This window comes from Scomber scombrus, chromosome 6, assembly GCF_963691925.1.
Source record: "Scomber scombrus chromosome 6, fScoSco1.1, whole genome shotgun sequence".
NCBI lineage: Eukaryota > Metazoa > Chordata > Actinopteri > Scombriformes > Scombridae > Scomber > Scomber scombrus.
This window is the reverse complement of record NC_084975.1, coordinates 24,466,671-24,491,323: the sequence shown is the minus strand read 5'-3', so window position 1 is coordinate 24,491,323 and position 24,653 is coordinate 24,466,671. Positions and strand designations below refer to the sequence as shown.

Genomic DNA, 24,653 nt, shown 5'->3' with positions numbered 1-24,653 from the left:
AACAATATGGATAAAATGAAAGAAAGAAGAAGAGTCAAGAGAGGAGGGAGTGAGAGACAGCAGTAACAACAATTCCATCTTGAGCTCAGCTGGATTCATCACGAACCGAGTATTGATTGCTTTCAACACACTTAAGCTGAACATTTAACCACTTTTGAGTAAAAGGAGGGAGGACTAAAATGGGGGAGAGGATATAGTACACTTGAGACAGATGACAAGGAAGCGCCAACAAATGAAGAGACAGGAGAGATGGGGAACAGCAGACAGGCTATGGATAACATACTGTATATTAGTCATGTGTATAGGGGAGTTCTGCCAATCTATATGCCTAATATATTAATATGTTTATGTACATACAGTACATACTGTATAGTATTGTGTACCTGGAATAGTCATACATTAGGATTATATGAGATTAGATCATTACTTATGATTCTCTGTGATCCCACGGGACTGGCACCTTCAATGGGTCAGGGGCTGCAGTGCAGTTCAGAACCAAGGGGTCAACAAAGAAACAGAATATCAGACCTCCACAGGCACAGTGCATAAGGACAGACAGACATACAGACAGTCAGAAACAGGGGGACCATTGGCAAAGTGGTGAGACGCTGAAATTAATACACGGCCGTATGTGAGGAGGAACAGAAGAAGAATGAAGAGTTGGAGAGGGATAGAGATTTTCAAAGAAAAGAGAAAAAGAGTTTAAAGGTTTAAGAGAGCAGATGGCTAATTGTACCCGTGTTTCACAGCCTGGCAGCAAGTCAGTCTTGTGCATAAGGACGGGAGTGGGAGGAGGGGAGGGACGGGGAGAAGATAGGAGACAGGAAGAGGCCATGGAGAAAGCTGGGCAGTGCGATCAGGCCTTGAGAGCGTGCCACTGGGCGACGTTAGTACGCGGCCGAGCAAGCATGTCTTTCCAGTGCTTCACTTCCGCTGGTCCGCTCTTCCACGATAGGTAGATCTGTGAGAGGGGGAAAAAGAGAAGGAATGATAATGTAGGATTAAGTGTTTAAGTGACAGCGTTTTGTCATTCAGACGTGGGTGTGATGTACGGCAAAATCCACGGCATCATTCAGTCATGACAGCACCTTAATAGAAAGAGCCACGATGTTTGCACACTATTTGGCACCTACTGCATGAGAGGGAGTGGTGTCTCTGCTGGGGAAGTGTTGAGCTGTCACATGGTGCATTGCTAATGGATTTTAAAATGTATTTTGCCATTAAAGCTTTAATTAACTGTTAAATAAGCTGCATCCTCCTTACTTATTGTAAATGGGTCTTAAATATTCGCATGATGGCTGCAAACGTGATATAATGTAAAATTAAAAAAAAAAAAAAAACTACAGCTGAAGCTATTCCAGCTCTTCCAGAAAAGTAATCTAAAGTAAGTTATCATTTATAAGACGTGTAAATAAAGAGACTGCATTGTAAAATTTAATTAAAAAGTTTGAGTAAACAGAACAGCTCATGCATAGCCATTATTTTCGATTAGGTGCTGAAGTGTCTTAATTAAAATGTTATTCATTTTAAAATAACACCTATTTGGTTTGGATGCTTACTGCAACAAATGCTTCCAGTGGTTACATATATGCATTAATCTTTGTATTTTTAGACAGTACATGCCTGAGGACAAGGATTTTAAAGATGAGAAAATACGACTGATGAGTTTGGCAAATGTGACAGTAATTGCTGGAGTTTAAACTTCCCTGAACCACATAAACAGGAGGACAGGGCTAGACAATTGAAGATCTCTGCCTTTCAAAGTTTAAGGATTTCTAAATGCAAAGTAGTTGCTTGAAAAGTGGCAAGAACGGCTGCTAACAAACCTACACCCCTTACATTTTGTCAAGGACATGCCTTACCAAAAATTATGTTATATCCCCTTCCATTGTCCTCTATAGTGAACTAAATGTCATCGCCCCAGTATGACGAGTCGCCCTAAAAACCTTGGATTGGTTCGGCAATGCAGGGTTTTTTTTTAACTCTCTTATTGTTCTCACCCAGTTTTAACAATGAAACTTGAGAGATTGTCCTCTATGAGCCAAGCATTTAGAAACTGACCTGTGAGTCTAGGTCAGGGTCGCAATTATTACTCTAAACTCTCTACTCGACTAACGTCAGCCCCTTAGCTAAATGTTCCAGTCCTAAACAGGTATTTTTCTAACATAACCTATGACCGCATATAATAATATACTTGACTTTGACATGTCCTTTGATTTTACTGATGAAAGCTAATTAGTCGGACATTAGCAGCATGAATGCCTGAAAGGGTCTTATATGTTGTAACCAAAGGCAACAACAACAAAGGGCCTGATTTACTAAAGGTTTGCGTGTGTAGAAACGTGTGCAAACTTGACATCACCCGCAAAAAATGTGCAAGCTGATCTACTAACGCAGTGCACTGAGGTTTGCGTATTTCAACTGTGCAAGATAGTACGCGCTGTCCATTTAGTATGTTTGCCAAGATGAATATGTAATATGGGGCGTTTCAACCCCAGTGCGCAAAATACAGGGAGGAGAAAATGCAAATATGTTATTTAGCACACGCATTATGATTTACCAAACCTGAAGGTATTATTTCTGACGCTAACTGCGTCTATAAATAATACCTTTTTTACTTTGTTGGCATAGACGCCTTTATTTAGCAGTGTATATGGCATGTGCTCTAACCACTCGACCACCTGCACATGAAATATTTTTTATTAAAAAAAGACCTATATAATATACATTCTATTTTACCATTATTGTGTTCCAGAACTCTCTTTGAAAAAAGGCATGAATCATGTCATGACATGCCAACATTGTTGTTCAAGACACACCGATCTAGAATATGTCTACCTCTTTGTATTTTTTATTACATTTTTTGTTGACTGATTTATATTTCTGATTTACATGTGGGTATTGGGGTAGGATTTTCATTTTCTCTTTATATTACCCAACATGTCTATAGATTACCCAACATGTCTATAGATTACCCAACATGTCTATAGATTACCCAACATGTCTTTATATTCCCCAACATGTCTTTATATTACCCAACATGTCTATAGATTACCCAACATGTCTTTATATTCCCCAACATGTCTTTATATTACCCAACATGTCTATAGATTACCCAACATGTCTATGGTGAACCTACAGTGTGTTGACCAAAAATGTCAGCTTTTTCTTCTTTAAAAAAATAAAACTGAGTTGAGAGGCATATTTCTGCTGGCATGTGAATTTTTTGTAGGCTATTATATTTAGTTTCATATACACCACATGTTGATTTATTTAACGCTAAGTTAAATGAGTATAATGAGTATAAGTAGATGCTATAGCTACTTTTTTTAGCTGTAGTTTTATAAACTACATTTCTCCAGGGGTATATATGTAGTTTGTTCAAACTACTGTCAGGCTGAACTACATGTAGTTTTACAAGCTACGCTTGCAAAGTAGCTTCCCCAACACTGAGGAGAGGAGAGGAAGAGCAGAGGAGAGGAAGAGCAAGGGAAAAGGAGAGATCCGGGTGCGTGGGGGCCCATCTAAGACTATCTCGTCCCGGGCCCAGGCAAGACTGCCAGCTGGCCTGATCTCTTCCACTAGAACCTGATCACATGTCATTTTGCGCTTGCGGGCTTTCTGCTCGTCCAAACTCTCCATAAAGACTCGCAAAACCCTCATTTAAATACTGCTGTCTCCACCCCGTTGCACCTGTTTTCATTTACGCAATTATTCTTAGTAGATCACCGGCAAAATGCATGCAAACGACACGCGCAATCTATTGCACCGTGCACGCAATTTAATACACACTATTTGGGATCTTAGTAAATCAGGCCAAAAGAGTACTGTCAGACGTTACCTTGCCGATAACGTCGTTGCGGCTGAGCCTGTCTTTGTCCATGACGGTGATGATGATGGTGGTCTCCCTCAGCACATGGGCGGGCACGTCAAAGGGGAAGGACTCATTGAAGACGGGGTTCAGACAGCGCTTGATCGTCACTGTCTTCTTCTTCTCTACACGCTTGTCCTTGTGCATCAGCCACACCTTCACGTAGGGATCTGCAATGTGGGTGCAGAGTGCAGCAGTTTACATTTGAGCCACAGGATGAAGATGCCCGTGGAAGGTGATTTTTGGGGTTAGATTTGCAATTACCCTCTTAATTGTTAAAGTCAGGGAAGGCAGCAGGGAAGCAGATACTTAGTTTGAGCTCAAGGTCAACTTATCCTCTGAGCGAGGAAACATACAAATGAGGAAGTATTTATGGAAACAGGGCCTGGGATTTATACTACCAATTCTGGAGCATTATCATTTTCTGTGATACTAACAGACAATGCTCCCACTACTCCAGTAAGCAATACATTTACAGAAATATGCCACAGAAAGCTTTTCACAGCGAGATCTGATATTTATTAAAAAAAACTAGCACCAGACTGAGCTGACACAGATTTGACTGGGAGGCTGAAGATCCTCATAGATATACAGAAAGAGATAGAGACAGAAAAGGAAAGAGAGAGGGCAAGGGAGAGAGATGCTTGATGTGATGTCACCTTGCTGCCGCAGCTATCTATGACACGACCCAGCTCGGAAGCCAGACAGCGACCGTCCTCTGTGCGGACAGGTCAGTAAATGTTTGAACACAGAGCCCGAGCTGTGTGTGAAGCTACGTGGCTTCCAGTGTTATGATGAGGGTTTCTGGCTGGTGAGAAAGGGTTAGAAAAAGAAAAAGACTGAGCAAACAATGAAGAATCTCTACCTGAGGTGCCCCCGATATCCATGGCTTTGAGATGACGCGCTTTGATGATGTTCACAGTGATGATGTTGGCAGTGGGATTATAACAGAGAGACACCAGCAGGTCTCCTCGTCTCCCCTGAGGAACACACACACACAAGCACAATGGAGTATGAATCATCCAGTCTAATATCAGATTTCATCAAGGAATATCAAACTTCAGATTAATCCCTAGCTTGTTATGTAATCTTACATCACTGCCCTCTCTGCTATAAACCCCAATCAGTCTGAGCCCATTGATCATCATTAAATGCGTATCAATAATGTGTCAATCAAGCTCACATGCTGATAGTAGTCAGCAAATAGCATCACATTGGCCTTCATAAGACTGTAATTACTGAATCTGAATGAAAACACTGGATTTGTCATCATTTGCCCCAAAAGCCGCCCCGCCCTCTCTTACACTGCCATCACTGCAAGGCTTGAGCTCCTTCCAGAAGGTTTTTATCTGACCCAGTTCCACCTTGTTAAGGGGGATTGACACCTCTCCAATCGGGTCATTCCTGCTGAAACGGTCGAAGTCCAACACCTGAAGGTAAAGTGTGCGCTCCCTCACCTTCTCGTAAGGGAAGCCTGAAAGCACAGACAAAAAGAAAACAATGAGCTGAGGAAAAGCAAGTTACACTGCGACACTGAGAAGGTTAGACATACAGTCTTGACAGAGCAGGAAGGGCAGTAAAAAACCTGTAATCTACACAGTGCTAACAGGGATGAATTTGGCAAAGGCCAAAGTGCATTTTAAGAAACTGCAGGACCAGCCAGCACTCTCTCAAATGACTGAGAAGGATCATTATACTCCAGTCACAAAGACCTATCTCATTCATTTTTCAGGAGCATCAGTTATTGTTGTAATTTTGGCAGAGTGTTTGAGCTTTCTGAATGTTATTTTGGCTATTTTACTGTCACCCTGTCATCCAAGTACAATGATCATAATGAAGCAAATTCAAATCATACAGGAGTGAGACACTTCACTGCTCTCTGCACTCTCGCTGTTTAACATCTGCAGTTTGCAGCAATCAAAATTTTATTCTCTAACAAAACTGTTTCTAGAGCTAGAGGTTTTATCAATTAAAAAAATTAGCTTCATTTCACACCTTTATGAATTTTCACACGAATCCCACAATGCTCATTTTCTGCTGAGAAACAACCTCTTTGTCATTGCCATGAATCAGTTTTCAGTACTTGTTTGTGACTAGACTTTCATTGTCATGCAGTTCAGCAACACTTCACTCTAACTAAATAATAATGATACATTCTAAAAGTATAAATATAATCTTAAACAAAGTTTACAGAGATATTAACTCTGATAATGAGGACCAGCCTGCAGGCAGGTAAAGACAATTTTCTCATTGTTTAATGAGTCTCAGTCATGCTAGTAGCTCTCAGCGAGAGTCTCTAAAATGCAAAATGCAACAAGCAAATATACTCACATGTGAGCACGCTAGTACGCTAATATTTGTTAATTAGAATTTAACACAATTTACAGCTTGGGGTGATGAAAATGTCATTAGTTTTACAGGTATTTTCATTTGTAAACATTTGTAACATGTCAAGAAAAAGTGCTATATAAATAAAGATTACTATTATATTATTATAAAGTATTAAACAAAGTGAATTTTTGACCTGATGATGGCGCTAGATAAAATGTTAAAGAATTATAATAACGTTTTTAAAGTTCATCCCAAGGGGTCATGAACAAATGTATTTATATATGTTATATATATTATATATGTCCTGTTTTACCTTTTCGTTTAACTGACACTGAATTTAGTTATTGTTTGTTGTTGTCTTTGAGTGAACCCCAGGAAGACTAGCAACCACTTTGTGGAAGCTAATAGGGATCCTAATAAAGAATAAAAAATAAACCTCATGACAATCAATCCAATACTTTTTGAGGTGTTTCACTCAAAACCATATATTCCATCATTGTGATGGGGCTAGTGGTAAACTCAGGGGACTATTTGGATACATCGTCTATGAACATCTGTACAAACAATCCATCTGATGGTTGTTGAGATATTTCAGTATGCAATCCCTAGAGCCGCTAGCGTGACTAGAAACAGAAATGGCCGCGTTCAGTGTTAAAGAATTAGCAGAAAACTAGAAATCAGAAACACCAGATTAAAGTCAGATGAGAAGAGACCCCCCTCTTGGGCAGCTTAACAAAATGCAATTTAAATAATAATGTGTCGTAACAATTGAAATTGCTCTTTAATACGTATCTGAGTGGAAATAACACAGACCCTCAAACAGGAAGGTTTCATTCCAGTGGGGATTGAGGTTCTTCCTCTTGACCTTGGTCTCCAGTTTGTGTTTCTTGTCGGGCAGCAGGTAGATTTTGACGAAGGGGTCCGAGGTACCAGAGAAGTCCTTTGCCGGGAGTTCCTGGCCCCTGAGAACTTTGACGGTGAGGGTTGTGTTCTGAAAGCTGTAGCCTATGCTGAACTGGATCCGACCCAGCTTCTCACTGATAGGCCCTTCACCGTCATCATCCTCTGAACCTGGGGACAGCTGCAGGGCCACAAATGCACTCAAATGAATATAAACACATCCAGCAGCAGCAGCAGCAGCAGCAGCCACTCACACAGAAAAGTTAAATCCAAGGGCACCCACCCTCTTTGACATACGCACGTGCAAACAGACCTTGACAGAGGGAAGCTGTGAAGGGAGGAGATTTTGGAGCTGCTGCTTAAAGGCAGAGATTGGTCTGACATTAAGAAGACTGAGAGAGTTTAATTTCCTTACTAATGTTCTTAAGAGGCAGGAGGTGCTCAGATTGGAGATAGGGGAGCTTTAGACCACCCATCTCTCTCATAGCCACTCTGACTGCTTTATCACTGCTATGCACTAAAAGGCCACTATCTGATAGAGAGCAGCGGACAGAGAGACAGAAAAAAGAGAGTGAGAGAAAAGCCGAGGGAGTAAGAGAGGAAGAGAGAGCGTTGCATGAGGGGCATGGAAAGAACGGCCGGGGAAGCGAAGCTCAAGGTTGGCATTCTGCACTTGCAGCTGTCTTTATGGTCATTACTTTTCTCCCTGTGGCTCCACCTTCTGCCTCCTCTTTCTCTCGCTCCTACAATAGCAAAGATTAGAAACAAGCCTTTGAGGACTTTGAAGGAGATAAGACAACCAACAGTTCACAGGACCATTTTGCGCTCAAGTCTCCACTGACACTTTGAATAAGGCTAGCCCGAGGAGTGATTTGCATACAAACTATGAGTCACCTTGGATGGCTTGTTTCGCTTGATTGCTACTGTGGGAACTGCCTGTGTTTTTTCTTCTTCTTCTATTATCGCTCCCCTCTAGCCATGTACAGCTTTAAATCAACCTGCCATTAGCATAGAGGATGATTCTGCAATACTAGTCCTATCTCAGAGACTACACGGCCAAAAGTATGTGACACCGACACCTGAGCGTTATACCCATATATGATTATTAAAACATCTTTCCTCCAACTTTCTGGAGAGGCTTTCCACTAGAGTTTTGAGCTGGACTGCAGGGATTTTCTCTCACTGAGCTACAAGAGGAGCATTAGTGAGGTCGGGCACTGATGTTGTGCGAAAAGATCTGGCCCTCCATCGGCATCCAAGTTCATCCTGAGTGTGTTAGACTTGGACTGTGTGCAGATCAGTTAAGTTCCCCCACACCTAACTTTGATATATAATGGAGAAAACTGACATACATTCTTAAAGTTTAGGATAAAGTTAAAAATAGCTGGTCTAAGTTTGATTGGGTACATAGATACCACCCGAAAGATAAGACGTTCCAATTTTATGTTTATAGCCCAGTTACGTAGGTAACAATGCATGCTTGAAAAATATGGCCAATGTCTTTTTCTTTTTTCTTTTTTACTACTTGTGTGGTTCTTATTTTTCCCTTTTTATATCCACTTCACTGTCCAGGTCAGATCGCCTCTTACATAATTTAATAATTCAGAGGTTTCTTGTTTAGGTTTCCTTGTAACTGATCAAACTGTGTCCTAAAAGTGTGCCACTTTACTGTAAAAGGATGTTATAACAGACTCCATCTGAGCATAGAGATCACTGATCACATGAAATAAAATGGAAACTGTGATGTGATGTTTCTTCTCCTCCTTCTTCTTTTTAAAATGTATTTATTTCCAAAATGAATGCATAATTGTCAAAATAGGAAGAAAAGTATATCAAATATTCATATTTCTTTTGATGAAACCAAGAAGTCCAATCTGTAAGAGCCAGACCAAAAAGCATCAGCATAGGTGACAGTGGGATGGATGTGTGGTGGGACAGATGGTCTTACCATCACCATGTCTCCAGTGAGAGAGTTGGCCAGGTCAGTCACGGAGGAGTGGCCGTCAGCATCAGGGGGTTGGCCTTTGGGGCTGTTAGCTGGCTTGTTGCCCCTGTAAGCAAAAACATAAGTTGACCCAGGAGGAAAACAGTGACGACATGCACTGAGAAGCTAACTCTTCTCTCGAAAGAGAGAATGTCTGAGCACACGGGGAGTCCAACCTCCACCTGTTTGGCGCTTGAAAAACTGCCTAACTAAAAAACAACCAATTGAGTCCAAGTTTTCTTTGGATAGATGTCACTTCAAAGTCGATTGTGCTTTCTCTAGCTATCGTGAGTGAAGCCAAAAAAAAAATCTGCCAAAGATTCCACAGATTAACAGCGGGTGCTAGAACTGAGCACATTTGATGCGGTGAGTTGTGTTGGATGAAAGTTGGAATCTGAGTTGACTATACATATGCCCAGTGTGGCAAACATCCATATCTCTAACAAAGAAGTTACCTCCACTAAGTAAACAAACACATTTTCAGACAGAAAAGAGATCTGCTAAATTTAATTTGATAGAAGCCAATTAATTATCTTGAGACCCTTGTTTGCTCTGAAGACATTAACGAGACACACGTGTATAATGACATGTATAGCAACATGACGTTACTATAAATACAATAGACAGACATTTATAGCGACATGTAGAAGACCAGACGTTAAACAGGACAGTTGATGGCACAGATGTTGAGGAGTTTGTGTTTGTGTGTTTAAATCTATCAGTTATGAGGAATTTGCATCAACAACAGCAAAATATTGATAAAAACATAAACGAGAGAGCAGAGATCTCCCATGGCAGAGCTGGTGCTTAGGTGCAAATGTTAATAGATGTTAAGTTTAGTTCCTTCACACGAGGATTGTTGGAAACATAGTGTTAAAGTGGGATAAACATTCTGGGGAAAAAACCCTCTTCGTTCATACATCATGAAAACAAGAAGAATCACAAAGTGTACAGAAAATAAAATAGTAAAAGAAGACAAGAAAATTAAAAATAGAATAAGTATTATGAGATTAAAGAAAGTATGAGAAAAAAGATAGAACAAGAGAAGAGCCAAACGCGAAAGTCCTGGCCAATGTAATGTGACACATTGGACACACAGCACTCCATAGATGACTGGTCAAGGCACATGGAGAGGCTGAACACTGAAACACTGTTAGGCAATAAATGAATAGTAAATAGAGAAGAAAAAACAAGAACAGAAACACAGAGAAAGAGGAACAAAATGAGCAGAGAGGATGCTGAAGTTGCAGACACACACTGGACAGAAATCATAAAGACTGTAGATTAAAATAGAAGGTTCAACAAGAATGTGAGAAATAGAAAAGCAAGCTGAAAATTATTTATCTGTATAAGAAGAGATAGCAAGTATTAATAGCATGAACAGTGAGGTTACGGAAACTAAAACCAAACACGAGATTGTTACAAACACCAGCACATTAGAGAGAAAAAACAGAGCTGCAAGAAAAGATAGGGAACGAAGGAAGGAAAGCCTGGAAACACAAGAGAGGCTTAGTTTGGTCAGTCTGATAAGTATCAAAGAATAAGAGACAAAATTAAAGAGCTATGCACACACAATATCTCTAACAGGAGACAAAAAGGACAAACATGCTAAAGGGAGAAAAAGAGCACAGAGAAGAAAAGAAAAAAGACAATAAATACAATTGATCACCAGGAAAAAAGAGAGCAAAAACCCTCGTTCAATACATGGAGAGCTCAAAATAAACGATAGATGAGATATAGTATGAAAGAGAAATAAGGCGTAGATATACCATACAAAAAAACATAATATCATATAAAACACAAAAAGAGACAAACGGTAAGAACAAAGGAAATGCACATTTAGAGTGTCACAAAAGAGGGCGTTGTTAGAAATGAAGTAATAACTGCAAATTATATAAGTCGCTGTAACTTTATAATCTAACCTGATTTTCCAACCATTTAGCAACACTCTAAAAGTGGGGACTGGGAACACAGGAGCCAAAGCACGAGCTGGCATTGGCTACATGTGCATATATAATATATGCAAGTAGTTGTCACTCAGAGAGTGAAGGCAATGCCTTGGAGAGGCAGAAAACAAGGAGCCCAAAGAAAGTCTGTCTGTCTGGCCAGCATTCTCAGTCGCTGAGAGAATCTATGTTTCAGTTGTTGTACTTTTTGTTGGGTGCTCTGAACCACAAATTTGGATGAAAATTGATGTTGAATGCAATAATGTGTACATTTTGGCAGAAGACAAGGACAGAACCGGGGAAAATATACTGACAAATAGACAGACAGAAACAGCAAGCAAACAAGACAAGCAAACAGACAATCACGTCAACCAGCAAAGGAACCAGAGCGAGACGGGGGGGAAGGAGGGATGTTAACCATTTCTAGAAGGGATGGGAATATTCATCAATTGGTGTTAGTTGTATTAGTTGCCAAGGGAGGTAATTGCATTTTCTGGGGCCTGATATTTGTTCACAGACTCTAAACTGCAGGCAACGAGTTTGAGAGGAGAGGAAAAACACTAAACAAAGATCTGAGGATTAGCTCAAATGAGCTCTAAAGCAAGGAGAGAGACTTACTGTTTGAAGTAAAGCAAGGCACCTCCCTCCTCCTCCACCTCCCAACTATCGATGGGGGAGTGAACGTCTTCAATTATTCATTCTCCTTCATGCTTCATTCAGGGGTTCAGTGCATTCTCAGGTAAGAGCTAGTGCAGCCAGGGGAATGGCCCTTTCTACCAGCCCTGCTCTACAGCACCTGAGGTGGTCCAACTGCTCCAGCGCTGCCTCCGGGCTGTTTAAACAAAGCGACTGGAGCTGCAGATTTGTTACAGGAAATAACTTAATTCCTCCGGATCGTACAGAGTATCATGAATTGCAAATGAAGACTGGTTTTAGTTTATTTTCTAAAAAAACATTATTAATTGTGGCAGATGGCAATACTACAACTGCTACATTTGGGTGCCAATACTTTTTCTGTCTGACCCCTTGGGGGTTGATATGGAAATTGATGCTTTAAAGCCTGCAGTTGTCTACAGTATCCAGTGGGAGGCAGAGTGGACTCGAGTTCAGACCAGATTCTCCCACTGCTAAGGCACAGAAAGTGGGCTGTTGGCATAGCAACGGCTCTAGAAACATAGACCATACATATAGGGGTTTGGGGTGTGTGTGACAAGAGGTTGTTGGGAGTGGGCACAGGGACGGGTGTGTTTGGAGGGGGTGCAGCAAACAGGCAAACACACTGAGAACAGAGAAGATTAAGGTATAGGATATATGACAGGTACGGGTGAGAGCCTCGCAGACACACACATTCACATGAACACACATATGGAGGCAGGCAGGGCCACTTTGGGTTTCACCGTCCTGTGATACTATCCTGTTTTGTTACCTGACCGAGGGCCAGCAGCTCGAAGAGGGGGGAGGGGGGGGAAAGACACTCCACTTCTAGGCTGGAGAGAGACGCGAGAAAGAAAGCCCAACCCAGCCCCCCCACCACCACCAACCCCCCCCCCCCCCCCCCCCTTTTTTTTCAGACACTCAGACTCCCCACCCCTCAGCAAACATGTCACACTCAAACAAGCACGCTTGCCTGAGACCATGAAATGATGTATTTCAATGTCTATGCTCAATTTCATAGCCACCCACTAGATCTATCATTCTTCAGGGGCCACAGCACACTTCCCAGGATCATACACAGTCAGAACCACAGCGCTGAAGCACGGCGCTGCTTACATAACTCATCATCCACATGAAACACATGTACATTCACACTGGAGTCAGCCGGTCGTCCCTGCTGCTTCACTTCTCAGGCTACGTCCAAAAATGTCTGCAGCGACATATAAATATGCTTTCACTGTTAACTAATTACTTCCTGCATGTTGGAACTGGAAATGAGTCTAAAATAGCATCGTTTACTGAAATCCCATTCCAGGAAGAAGCAACAAGGGAGGTGCTAAATGCTGCCTTCTGTGTGCCTGCTTCTTTCACTGAACTCCGAATGGAAATAGAAAACCACAGAGTGATTTAATGGTGCCAAGTGATGGCCCTGATTTTTTAAAGCATTTTTTTAATGTCTATTTTACTTGTTTGTTTGTTTTTTTAGAAGCTGTTTTGCTTTTAACATGGTTGGTTGCCTTCTAAAATATTGAAAAATACTGTGAGCACAACATTAGTTTCAAATCCAAAGATGAACTTACTGTTTATCATATCTATAACCGTTCAGAGCCCCACCTCCCTTTATGGCCTCCCAATACTGCAATTTAGCATTCATGCCTCAGAGCTCAATTAAACTAACCAACGTTTTCCAGGGAATTTCAGTAATATGAAATCATCAAAACATTTTAAAAGTCCATTAAAACTTGCAGGCACGAGCCAAGCAAATGTTTTGAATCCCGATTAAATTCATAGATTGCCTCTGAGGTGGAGGCTGCTGCAGATGTGCCACCTGTTCTGAGGCAGGACACAGGAGTCCCAGGTTAATGCTCCTAATAGCTCATCTCCCCAATCGCCATCCGTCTATCCGGATGCACGAGATGAGAATGTGTACCAGAATGTACCTGCTGGCTAGAGTGCTGCCTTCAGCCGCACATAACGCATGGATGTGCAGAGTGCAATAAGTACTCCCCCCTATTGCTCTCTTGGAAGGAAGATGGATTTGCACTCTGAATTTTCTCTCATCCTCCCCTGACATATGGATGGATGGATGTATGAATGCACCCTCCTCCTCCCCTCTCTCTTTGTGACTCCCTTTTTTTCCCGCCTTAGCCTAGTGCTCCCTCTTTCTTAGCATGTAGCTGAATGCATCTCCACATCCCCCCTGTGATGATGTGGATGAGCACGGTGGCTGCAGGGAGCCAAAGCCTCGGGGACAGTCTTAACCAGGCCCCCTGAAGACTCTACTGATTAGTCGGGCCTGTAAAGCCCCTGTCACAGGAGGAGCACTGTGTTAGACTAGCAGAGCATAGCATAATCAGTTTACATGTTTATGCACAAACACAGATAGATTATATGATCTGGAAGCATTGTAACAGAAGGTTTTTTCTATTATCAGAAAAAACAAGATCCTACATGACCACTCAGTATGTTACACAGTACTCTATACATGTGTACGTGACCTCAGGGTGACCTAGCATTAGCTGCGATAGCCTAAACACACCATCCTCCACTACATATAGGATAAACTCCTTCTACTTAGAGTAAAGTGGTAAGAGCCCAAACACACGATCATGGCATTTGATTTAGGTAAAAGGATATAACCGCTGTTTGTCTTTGCCTTTCATGTCAAGTTAAGCAAATGTAATAAGCTCATAAATTATGACGCAATATAGACCGCTTGGCAATTAACAGACACTCAGAAAATCTCACTGAGCATCTTTGAGGCAGGGAAATATAAATCTATATCTATTAATATCTGCAAGATGTATTCTAAAACAAGAAACAACTCCACTGGCTTACACAAAATGATGTAACATACATGGATGAATAATTGAAGGACCACAGGCAAGTGGATTGAATGTTAATGTGGCACAAGTATTCATCCCGCCTCCTCTGTCCTGAGCCTCCATCCTCATTGGTCTGTTCGCTTGCTGCTCAGAGAGAGATCTAGATTCAAAGCTCCTGGGGATTGTAGCTTCTCTTTATAGCAACACTGGAGGAGAACCTACAGTATAGGTTCATTGAATCGCAACAGAATTGTATGAGTGGAGATCAATGAGGCATTAACAAGCCACTCTAACATCCTAATTAAGCTTTCTAAGCTCAACAACCTATGGATCCCTGGTATGTAAACATCTCAGCATGTGTGGCCCCAGAATCAAAGCAACAGACAGTTTTTTTAATGTGACCTCTGCTATTGTATTGTGCAACATGCCCTCCCTCTCTGCTCTCCTCTCTCTATCTCCTGGAAATGTGTAACCTTGGTTTGAAAGTCTCTATCACTTCCACCAAGTCGGGAGCAGTTCAGACTGTCAGTCTACCGCCTCACTCCATAAACAAATGGTCACGCACATCACTTTTATCTAGGGACTGCACATGCAAGGTCAGTGAAGGAGCATAATGAATATCACGCACTATAGCACCTTCTCATGGCCAACGGGGATATCAGTGTGTTTGTTTGGCTTCTCCTTAACTATGGCCAAGCAACAATGAAGCGTTGTTTGCTGCTGAAGGTTAAATGCAAAGCCTCTCTGTTGCTATTTGTCCCTTAAGTGCTTTACATACAGTACATGTTCCCATGACCACTATTCTGAAGCCAAGTCTAGTGCCAATCCAGGAGCGTTACAGTGGTGGAAGAGGTACTTCACTCCACTCATGTAAACGTACTAATACAGTACAAAAATGTGAAAATATTCCATTTTAAGTAAAAGTCCTCATTCAAACTACTACTTCAAGTTCTCCTTCGCTCAACTACAGGTATGTGTTTGTCTCATATTCACTTCACTTGGATGTTTGAGCTTCACTGTGCAGAATGATGTTTGGAGTTTAACTAGAAAGCTGTTTTCACATTCATCTAATGAGGGGTGAAAGTGTCTCTGCGCTCATCTTAAATCTGAAAAATACATGATTTGTGACATCACAACTAGTTTGGAGCCAATCATGGTCCAGTATGCAACTTACACAAGTGTGATGTGGAAACTTGAAGCTTCCAGTGCACAAACATTTTACAGTGAAGTAGGAGACATCTTCAGCAGCTACACTTTTGAAATATAATATGTAATATTTAATTACCATAGATAATGTATTATTCAATGGGGGAGAAGGAGTAGATGTCATTTTACAAAATTCCCAATGACATAAATTAGTATTTTATACTGTATATCTTTATGTTTGAAAGACATCTTTAAGTTACAATACAGAGGTACTATCAGAAAATGTGCTTAGATAATCAAAGTAGAAAGAAATTACCTTATTAGATTGTTATTGCTGATTAATCTATTGGATTATTGGGTAATCCTACCTATTTGGGCCTCAAACAGCACCTATTTAAATAAAACAATCTGAGAAGGTTTGAGGGAATATCACTATTTGGTGGAACTTGTGATAAGGGGTCCTAACTTGACACAGCTTTTTTTGTAAGGGGATCAAGCCAAAAAGGCTGGAAATCACTGCTTTAATGTTTAATAAAAATGGAAATAGTGATCTAAAGAACAAGTACCTAAAATTGCACTTAAATATAGCACTTTCCACCTCTGGCTGTTTCACTGATGCATACTAATACATACTATACAGCATCTCTTCTGAAGAGCAGCTCTTTGCTATACATCATGAGCGAAGAGATTTCACTTTGATGTGAGCACTGATGATGTTAACGTTTGTGAGTCACATGACCTATTCACATTAGCTTCAGAGCCTTAATGTTTGGTTCAAATAATTTGCCAGTGATATGTTGTCCATATACCCAATTATGTTTAATAAATTAATGGGGTATAACATAAGGGATGCAGATATGTAGATGAGTGATGGGCACATGAAGGACATGTTTGATGTAAACACACAGACTGCAATGATATAGCTATATTTGGAGGGGTAGGGGGGTGGGGGGTTGTGGGGTGGAGAACGAGAGACGAATGAAAGCACAGCTTTGTCTCTGGCTCGAGGCAGGCTCAAGAGCCCTGTTTAGAATGAGCAATATGCCAGCAGCTTGATTGATTAAATCATGGTCAGACATCTGTGAAGTCAGCACTAACACCACGGGGAATGATAAACTCCCAGCAAGCTTACACCTTGCATTTCTAATACACTGTGGACTTATAACGTTTTTTTTTTGAGCCTCTAAATTTAGCAACCAATTAAAGTGTGGCCAAATCATTCATTATGCATTTGAGATTGTAATTTATCATTAGACAAACAAAACAATAAGTGGCTCAAGTGGAATTAGAGAGAGGACAAGGAGCCCACTAAAAGGCTGAGACATTCAAAAGCTTTCATTATAGGTTTTTTAAAATTGTATTTTTACCTCCCACTTCTCTATTGTTCACAGACTGTAAGCTGCCAGTCATTCTGTTTTGACTGAAAGAAATTAAATGCACCTCAGGTTAATCTAGAAAATACCACAATGCATTCAATCACTGTTAATCGAGGTGAGTCCGCCTGGCCGCGTGCTGGACCGAGCAGCCTGCGGTTCCTGCTCGCTGTTTAGTCTATTAGTTGATTTCACAAGCCATTTAAGGAGGTTTCCAGGTGAACACAGGAGCTGGAAAAGCCAGATGTAATGTGCACAGCAAATTACACAGAAAATTGCACTCCAGTGGCCTTACGAGTTTCACACTAATCCTTAATAATAGAGATAGTTTTGATGTTCACAAAGGCAACGTTCCTACTCATAGAATACTTTCATGCTTGTTTGTAACTCCATGCAGTGCTGAGTTGACTTTAGGGAAAGGCCACATGATGCTCGAGGGAAGGAGAATAAAATGAGGTGAAAAACCAAGAGACAAGTCCATTTCACTATTGTTGACTTAGTATAGCTCTGAAGGCACATTTTGTATAATAAATAAAGTTGCTTATTAGTTCAGGGGAGAAAAAGACATTGGCTATCCTTCTTGAGATGCTCTTTCATTAAAACTTAATGTTCAACATATATCTGAAAGTAAAATGTCTCCAGCCCGCATGTGCTGCTTCATACTGCAGCTGTGCATGTACGATAAGAAAAACTGTTACCATCTGTATTGTAATAGATCTCCAGTTTTAAATCATGCGTCAAATTGATGAAACACTTGTGAATGAGGAATAATTGGTGTGACGAGTAAATCAAAATTTGTTCACCCTTCCCTGCCATTTTGTTTTAAGGTGTGTGTCTTATTATGCATCTCCAAATTGTCTCTAATTTGTCACGGAATCAAAGTGAGGTTAAAACGGCCTAATTGGACTGCAGAGGAAATCTAGTGTGTCACGTCTGCCTTGGGCTGGACCAAACGCAGAATTTCACTCTGGCTCTGTGATGTTACACACTGGCTCAAATAATCACAACTACCATCCATGGCCGAAATGAACAACAGAAGCACAGTGTGGTTTGAGCTGTTTGCATCACACGGCACAGACACTGTACTCGTTTGTTAAACTGTTCCACAAAAAAGAAAAAAATGCTCCAATTCCTGAACAGAATGCAAAACCAATTATTTTAGGAAATAGAGAGATGCGTACACGAGTGGTTCATCCTCGTAGACGAGTGGAAATATTTTGGCTTCTAGTGTATAAGGTGGCTGGCAAGGAAAAGGTTTATTTTTAGCAGCATGTTTACGTAAGTGACTAACATGTTGTGGAATAATGAGGAGCCTCTCTGGGCCCTTGGTGGAGCTACAGAGACGGGACTCTCAGAGCAGCAGAGGGTGATTGAAGGAAGCTAATGAGCAGGAGGGGGAAAAAAAGAACACAGGAGTAGAAATAGAAAGGATTGGGATAATAGAAGCATGAAAATACAAAGGAAATACAACAATTACCGATGGGAGGTCTCTGCAAGGCAGGAGTGAAAAGACAAACAAATAGAGATGAAAATGGTGGAGGAGAATGCCATTGCGATATGGGAGATAATTATCATGGTCAGAAAAAAAAGAGAACACTGGCTTGCGAAAACACTGTTTCATTCGATTGGCTGAAAATGTACCCCTAAAAGCATAAAAAAGGGCGGAAGCACGAGTGGGTGCAACTGAGCATCTCACTGCTGTGATTTATGAGCTCATTACTGCTTTACATCTAGCATCTAAATTGCTTTATCTCTTTACTCATTTCGACATTACAGGCATTTTTTTCCTCATTTGGCAGTGTAGTCAGCTCTTGTTTTTATTTCTATAATATATAAGAGTGTAGAGCTCTGGTGTTATTTCAGGTACAGGTCGGTAGCACAAGGCACTTAAGTGCAGTGAGTCACTGAAAACACTAAAAAAAACTAAACTACTCTCCTCTACCTAGATGCTGAAATCATCTCATGTTTTTTCTTTGATATTATATCCTTCGCATCCTTTCATTTGCACTTCATTCTCTCTCTCACGCACATACACAAGCACTGTCATATGTTATCCGGTACCTCTTCTCAGGAGGGGGCTCCTGATTGGATGGTGGTGCTGCCTGCGCTGTTTCCTGCAGGTCAGGGATATTGGCAAAGTCATCTTGCTCGGCCACACCAATGGCCAAAGCCAGGACCACCATCTTCCCTTCACTGGCTCCCCCATACAAAAAAATACGATAAGAGATAGAAACAGATGGAAAGAGAAAAGAGGCAAGAAAAAGAGAACAGATGCAAATGATAGGGGAGATCGAACATAAAGAAGGTGTGGTGCAGGGGGGAGAGAAGAAAAGAGAGGTCATTTAAGGTGATGGTAAAGAGAGAGAAGCAGATAGTAGGCGGAACAGTAAGAAACCGTACGAGAGTAAAGAAGAAGCAGTCACAGAGAAAATCGTCATATAGAGAAAACACCACATAACACCCCAGCGGTAAACACTTTGTCCAGGGAAGGATATTAAAGAGAAACCGTCGACGAAAAAGGCCAAATTAATAATAATGTAATGATTTTAATGAAGTGGTGTCGACAACAGGTGCAGGCTGTGTTCACATCATACACACAACAAATAATAAGGGGAACCGTTGGTGATTAGTTAATGATTGTTAATGGATGTGATATTCAGCTGCTTGCACACCCAACTTCCACACATGTGAAAAGGTATGTACGGGCCTGTATGCACACACACACACACACACACACACACACACACACACACACACACACACACACACACACACACACACACACACACACACACACACACACACACACACTGGCACAAAACACTCCACCCACACACAGTAATTTATCTAGTTATCTAACCTGCCTTCTGCTTTCCCTCCAGACTCACCTTTCCCATCGAACATGCCTGTCGTCTTTCTCCAGAGTTAAGATTTAATTAAGCCTCATTAAGAAGATCTGGACTAATTGTTTCTATTTGAGTGACGCGGTATCTTGAGGTGCTCGGTGGTGTGTCACCGTTTTCTGGGTCATTGCTCTCTCACTCTCCGTGTTGCACTCTTCTTTTTTTGGCTTCTCCATTCTGCACACAGTTCCCTCTTCAAATCCTCCCCTCCTTTTTTTCCCCCCTTCATCCTTTTCCCCAACTCTTAATTCTCTGCTTCTTCATCACTCCTTCCTTCCTGTCGCACCCAAACCCACGTTTCTATAGCTTAAGCCTCTGACGCCGTTACAATACCTCAGCTAAAGAAAATATAGTTCTGCTAGCCTGTGAGAAGATATCAAACTAAACTTCACAATGTCATCTTTCTCACACTCCATTGGAAACTTTTCTAGCAGCACCATGAAGTCTTGTTTATTCATCTCCCTGTTGTACATCTATAGAGACTAAAGTAACCTCAAAACCCCAAAGAGATGAACTCATACTGTTAATTGCATACAAGTATACATTATTATATTTTTTTCAAACAATTGAGTTCACCTATTCCTTCTTTACTTTTAGGCATTTCAACATGTTAGGCATTATTTTTAGCTAATTATTTCAATCTTTAATCCATTATTTTTAGCTAATTATTTCATCCTTTTATCCATTACTTTTATCCAACTATTTACTGTTTCAGCTTCTGCACTCATTTACTAATTAGTTTTCTAACACTGTCAACTGCAACATGTGGTGTTCAGGTGTTGCAGCTAACTCAACATATGGATTCAGTTTTTTTTTCTTTTAATCAAATTGTAATCTCCTTTTTTTTTCAAAATTAATTGAGCTACTCCACAATCTATCCCTCTAGAAACTGCAGAAGTACCCACTGGGGTGCAAGTACCTCTGGTTAGGAATCACTCTCTATGAAATATAATGTTATAGTGCTTGTATTATAAGTATAATGGTTATTGGATCCCTCTTCTCCCATCACCTGTTAAGTATGGGCATATACACTCAAGAATATTGGTAAAACACTTCAATCAATGTGCTGAACATTAAAGAAGCAGAGGTGGGAGAGGGAGCATACGTTAATGACACCAGGATAAATTATTGATTTTAAGCCGAAAAGCATGAAGACCGATCTCCGAAGAGATCCATTTGGTCAAATGGCTCCAAAGGCTAGATATCTGTGTCAACGACATCAACACATTCACTCAGCAATGATTCACCCAGATAGGGAATCTGGCCGAGATTGAAATATACTGGCTTGAACAATGGGTCATGTCTATTACCGAACCGCTCTGTCATAAATCATAAGAGGTGTTGCTGTTGCAGGGAAGGAAATAAAACAACAATGACCTCAATCTCACATTTATAATGATGAGCGCTACAGTTTACTATTATGGGCGATATTCTCGATGACCTTGGTGGCTGCATGTGCTACTCTGCTAATGTTCAGCTAGCCGGTGGCATGAGTTCAGCTGTGTCGAGCTCAAACGCCCAGAAAAGCTTTAACGCACATAACAAAGAAAAGGCTAATGGTGAAGAGCGACTGTAAAAATAGATTCCGAACAAGTGGACATTAAACACATGTTGTACCTTGGCAGTGTCCTTCCTCATCCCTTCATCACCCCCTCCCCTCCCCTCCCCACCCTCCCCCATTCTGCCTCCCTCCTCTTCTGGCTTGAAGTAACAATATGTCGTAGAAGTAATGGTCCTGGTGACACAAGATCAATGCTTCAGGGTTAACACAAATCTACACACAGCTGCTTAACCCTTGTCCTTATACTGATGCACAGTGACATGTGGACTGTGTGATGTACACATGCTGACACACATGTCGGCAGGCCAGCAGCAAAACCAGCAGACACAGATTTACTAATGGCATAAAAGTTACAGCGACACTGGAAACAGAGGTGCCATTTTTGCAGCAAACACTCATGAAATATGGATTAGGCCTACTTGTTTGTCTCCTAAACAGGATATTACATATATATTAAACAGGTCATTTCAAAGTATAGCTCAGAAACAACATGTAATTGTGTGGGACGGTGTGAATATAAAACATATTGTGACTTCTCATGCCACCATTTTATGAATATTATGAACCAGCACCACTGGATCTGTCTTGTAAAGACAATTGCAGGAGACAGGCTGAATGCCATCAAAACAGATGTTACTGTTTAGCAGAGCGTACAGTGTAAACATTGAACAATCTATCACAGAATGGGATAGAAATAAACCCACAATATGCTGCAACGTCCCTGCCATTTTTCATGCAGGTGATGTCATTCATTTTAAACTTAGGCAAGGAAGCACTTTTTTAACAGATTGCTCAGTAAGGAGCTTTGTAACTCATCACTGATACAGCTCTGTGCATCCACACGAACAAATGTTGAAAATTATCATTGCTCATGGTGATCGGTTTCAATTCAGATTTCAAATTATCATAAAATATATGAAGTAACCAGATGCACAAAATCTAATAAACATAATCTATTCTTGTTAATATCAGTGAGTGATCTACGGTGTCTACATAAAATTAAATGTTAATCCATCTCCTACACAAGGCTTCGCACCAAAAGACAACAGCTTATTTACATTTATAACTCCACCTCTATTAACATTTATATTATAGATTTTGACATATCTGCTATCAACCTCATCATCGTACATTAGAATGATGAGCATTAACTTGGACTTATTTGCCTTTGTAACTCTATATAACATTGCATTATACATATTAACTTGCAACTAGAAGTTATTACGCAAACAAAGTCTAAACAATGTTCTCATACAGCCGTGAACCATAAACACACATACATTACACACACATACAGTATGTATGCACACAAACCCTCTGACAGAAGTAATATCCTTCCCTGGATATGAGATACAAACTGAAAGAAAACCTCTCAAAGAAGAGACACAAAACAGCATTGCACAAAGGTAAAAGTAAAGACAGATTAGTTAGTAATCAAACATACGGACTGTACATCACAAACAATTTGATTCTAGGAAATGAAGCATTACAGATGAAAACAGAGAGATACCTTAAACTAATGCACTAAAGATCTGTGTGAGCATAACATAAGACACAGATAGAAACAGAGGCCTAAGCAGGCAACTCTACAAAACACTCCACAAACATTTAAAGGAAGAGGGGTGGAGACTCACAGGAAGGACTTGACGTCCAGGCCCCGATTCCGGATCTGGTCCATCATGTAATCCCAGCTGCCAGGACTGGCACGTGAGCGCCCTCCTGTTCCACCTCCCCTATAGCGAGAGGCACCTGCTCCAACTGGGCTGCCCCGTGCACCCCGGGGACCACCTCGTGAACCTGCACCCCCACCCTCACCACTGCTGCCACCTCCCTCTCCTTTCCCAGCACCCCCGCCTCCCCCAGGCTGTCCAGGTGCAGTGTGTAATTGTCCCAAACTTTGGGATGTTGTCGGGGGGTGGCCGAGACCAGGGCCTGGTGGGTGGATGAGGGGCTGCTGGAGACTCTGCTGGCGCAGCAGCGTCCGAGGCCGGGCCGGCCCAGCGGGGATGTGCTCCAAAGTGGATGCATAGGATAAGACTGGATCAACAAAGCTGGGAGGGCAGAGGAGCAGGGAGGAAAGAGAGCGCGAAGAAGGCCACGGCCGGCAGAGGACAGGATGATGGGGAGGGGAGAAGGAGTCAGAAGAGGAAGAAGAGGACACAGCAGATGAAGAAGAGGAGCCGTGGCAAGAGGAAGTGAGCGGGTCAGAAGTGGTGAGGTCAGGAGATGAGACGTAGAGGAGAGGGAAAGAATCATCAGAGATGACACAAGGTGGCACAGGGCAGTAAAGAGACACGTCAGAAGAAGTCAGGTTGACATCAGGATAGATACAGGAAAGTTCATCCAAACAGGAAGTTGATGATCGTGAGGGAGAGGAGGAGGAGGAAGAGGAGGAGGAGGAAGGAGGAAGGGTGGTATTCGAGGACAAAGTGGAGAAGGAGGCCGAGGGAGGAGCGTAGGAAGGTGGAGACAAGAGGAGGAGGAGAGAGAAAGAGAGCAACGTGAGGCAGCAGCAGTAACAGCAGTAGCAGAAATAGCAGTAGAAGGTGCAGCCTGAGTGATCGCTGTGTGCTGTGTACTGCTCATACGGCTGCGTCGGGCAGCAGTGCGCAGACTGTGAGCTCGCCCTGCGCGTCTGCGTCAGATGTGTGTGCACCTTGCGTGTCTGCGCGGTCTGAGCGTGCTGTTTGCATGAGGGTGCGCTTCGAGTGGGCAGCGGCCGAATATGCACCGTCCGCACAGGCGTGGAGCGGCCCTGTGTCACGTGACCGCGTCGAGGCGTGTGGGTCGTGGCTTTGCAGCTTCCAGGCCTTCCTGATAAGGGTTTTTTGGTCTGATGAGAGATCCCCATTTCCTCTACTTCCTCAGTCAACTTTTTCCATCTCTGATAGCCTCTCCTCCTTTCTCTCTAAGTCTTTTTCGTCTTTTAAATACATGCTGTACCACCAGAGACATCCCAACAGCCAACCAAGTCCTACAGTATGACTCCCTCCCTCTGTCAGCCTCTCATTTTCCACTCCTCCCCTTTATAAATACTGTTTAATTGGCTCAATGCCTTTCTTAAAAAATGTTTTAGTAGTCACATCTACATAAAAGTGTGACACGTGTTATTGCTCACTTGTGCATCATTTCTGTGTTTTGTGAGCTCTACAGTATCTT

At 41.7% G+C, this 24,653-nt stretch overlaps 1 protein-coding gene across 1 annotated transcript; it reads right to left on the bottom strand.

Annotated features, from left to right (window-relative positions):
* Nucleotides 1-856: 856 nt before the first annotated feature.
* Nucleotides 857-24,345, bottom strand: syt7a (synaptotagmin VIIa). Its single transcript, XM_062420923.1, has 8 exons — nt 23,129-24,345; nt 19,092-19,223; nt 9,051-9,153; nt 7,016-7,283; nt 5,176-5,345; nt 4,737-4,851; nt 3,842-4,041; nt 857-961 (listed from the first exon to the last, which is right to left on the bottom strand). Exons 1-8 carry the CDS (start codon nt 24,343-24,345, stop codon nt 857-859), a joined length of 2,310 nt encoding a protein of 769 aa, XP_062276907.1.
* Nucleotides 24,346-24,653: the final 308 nt, after the last annotated feature.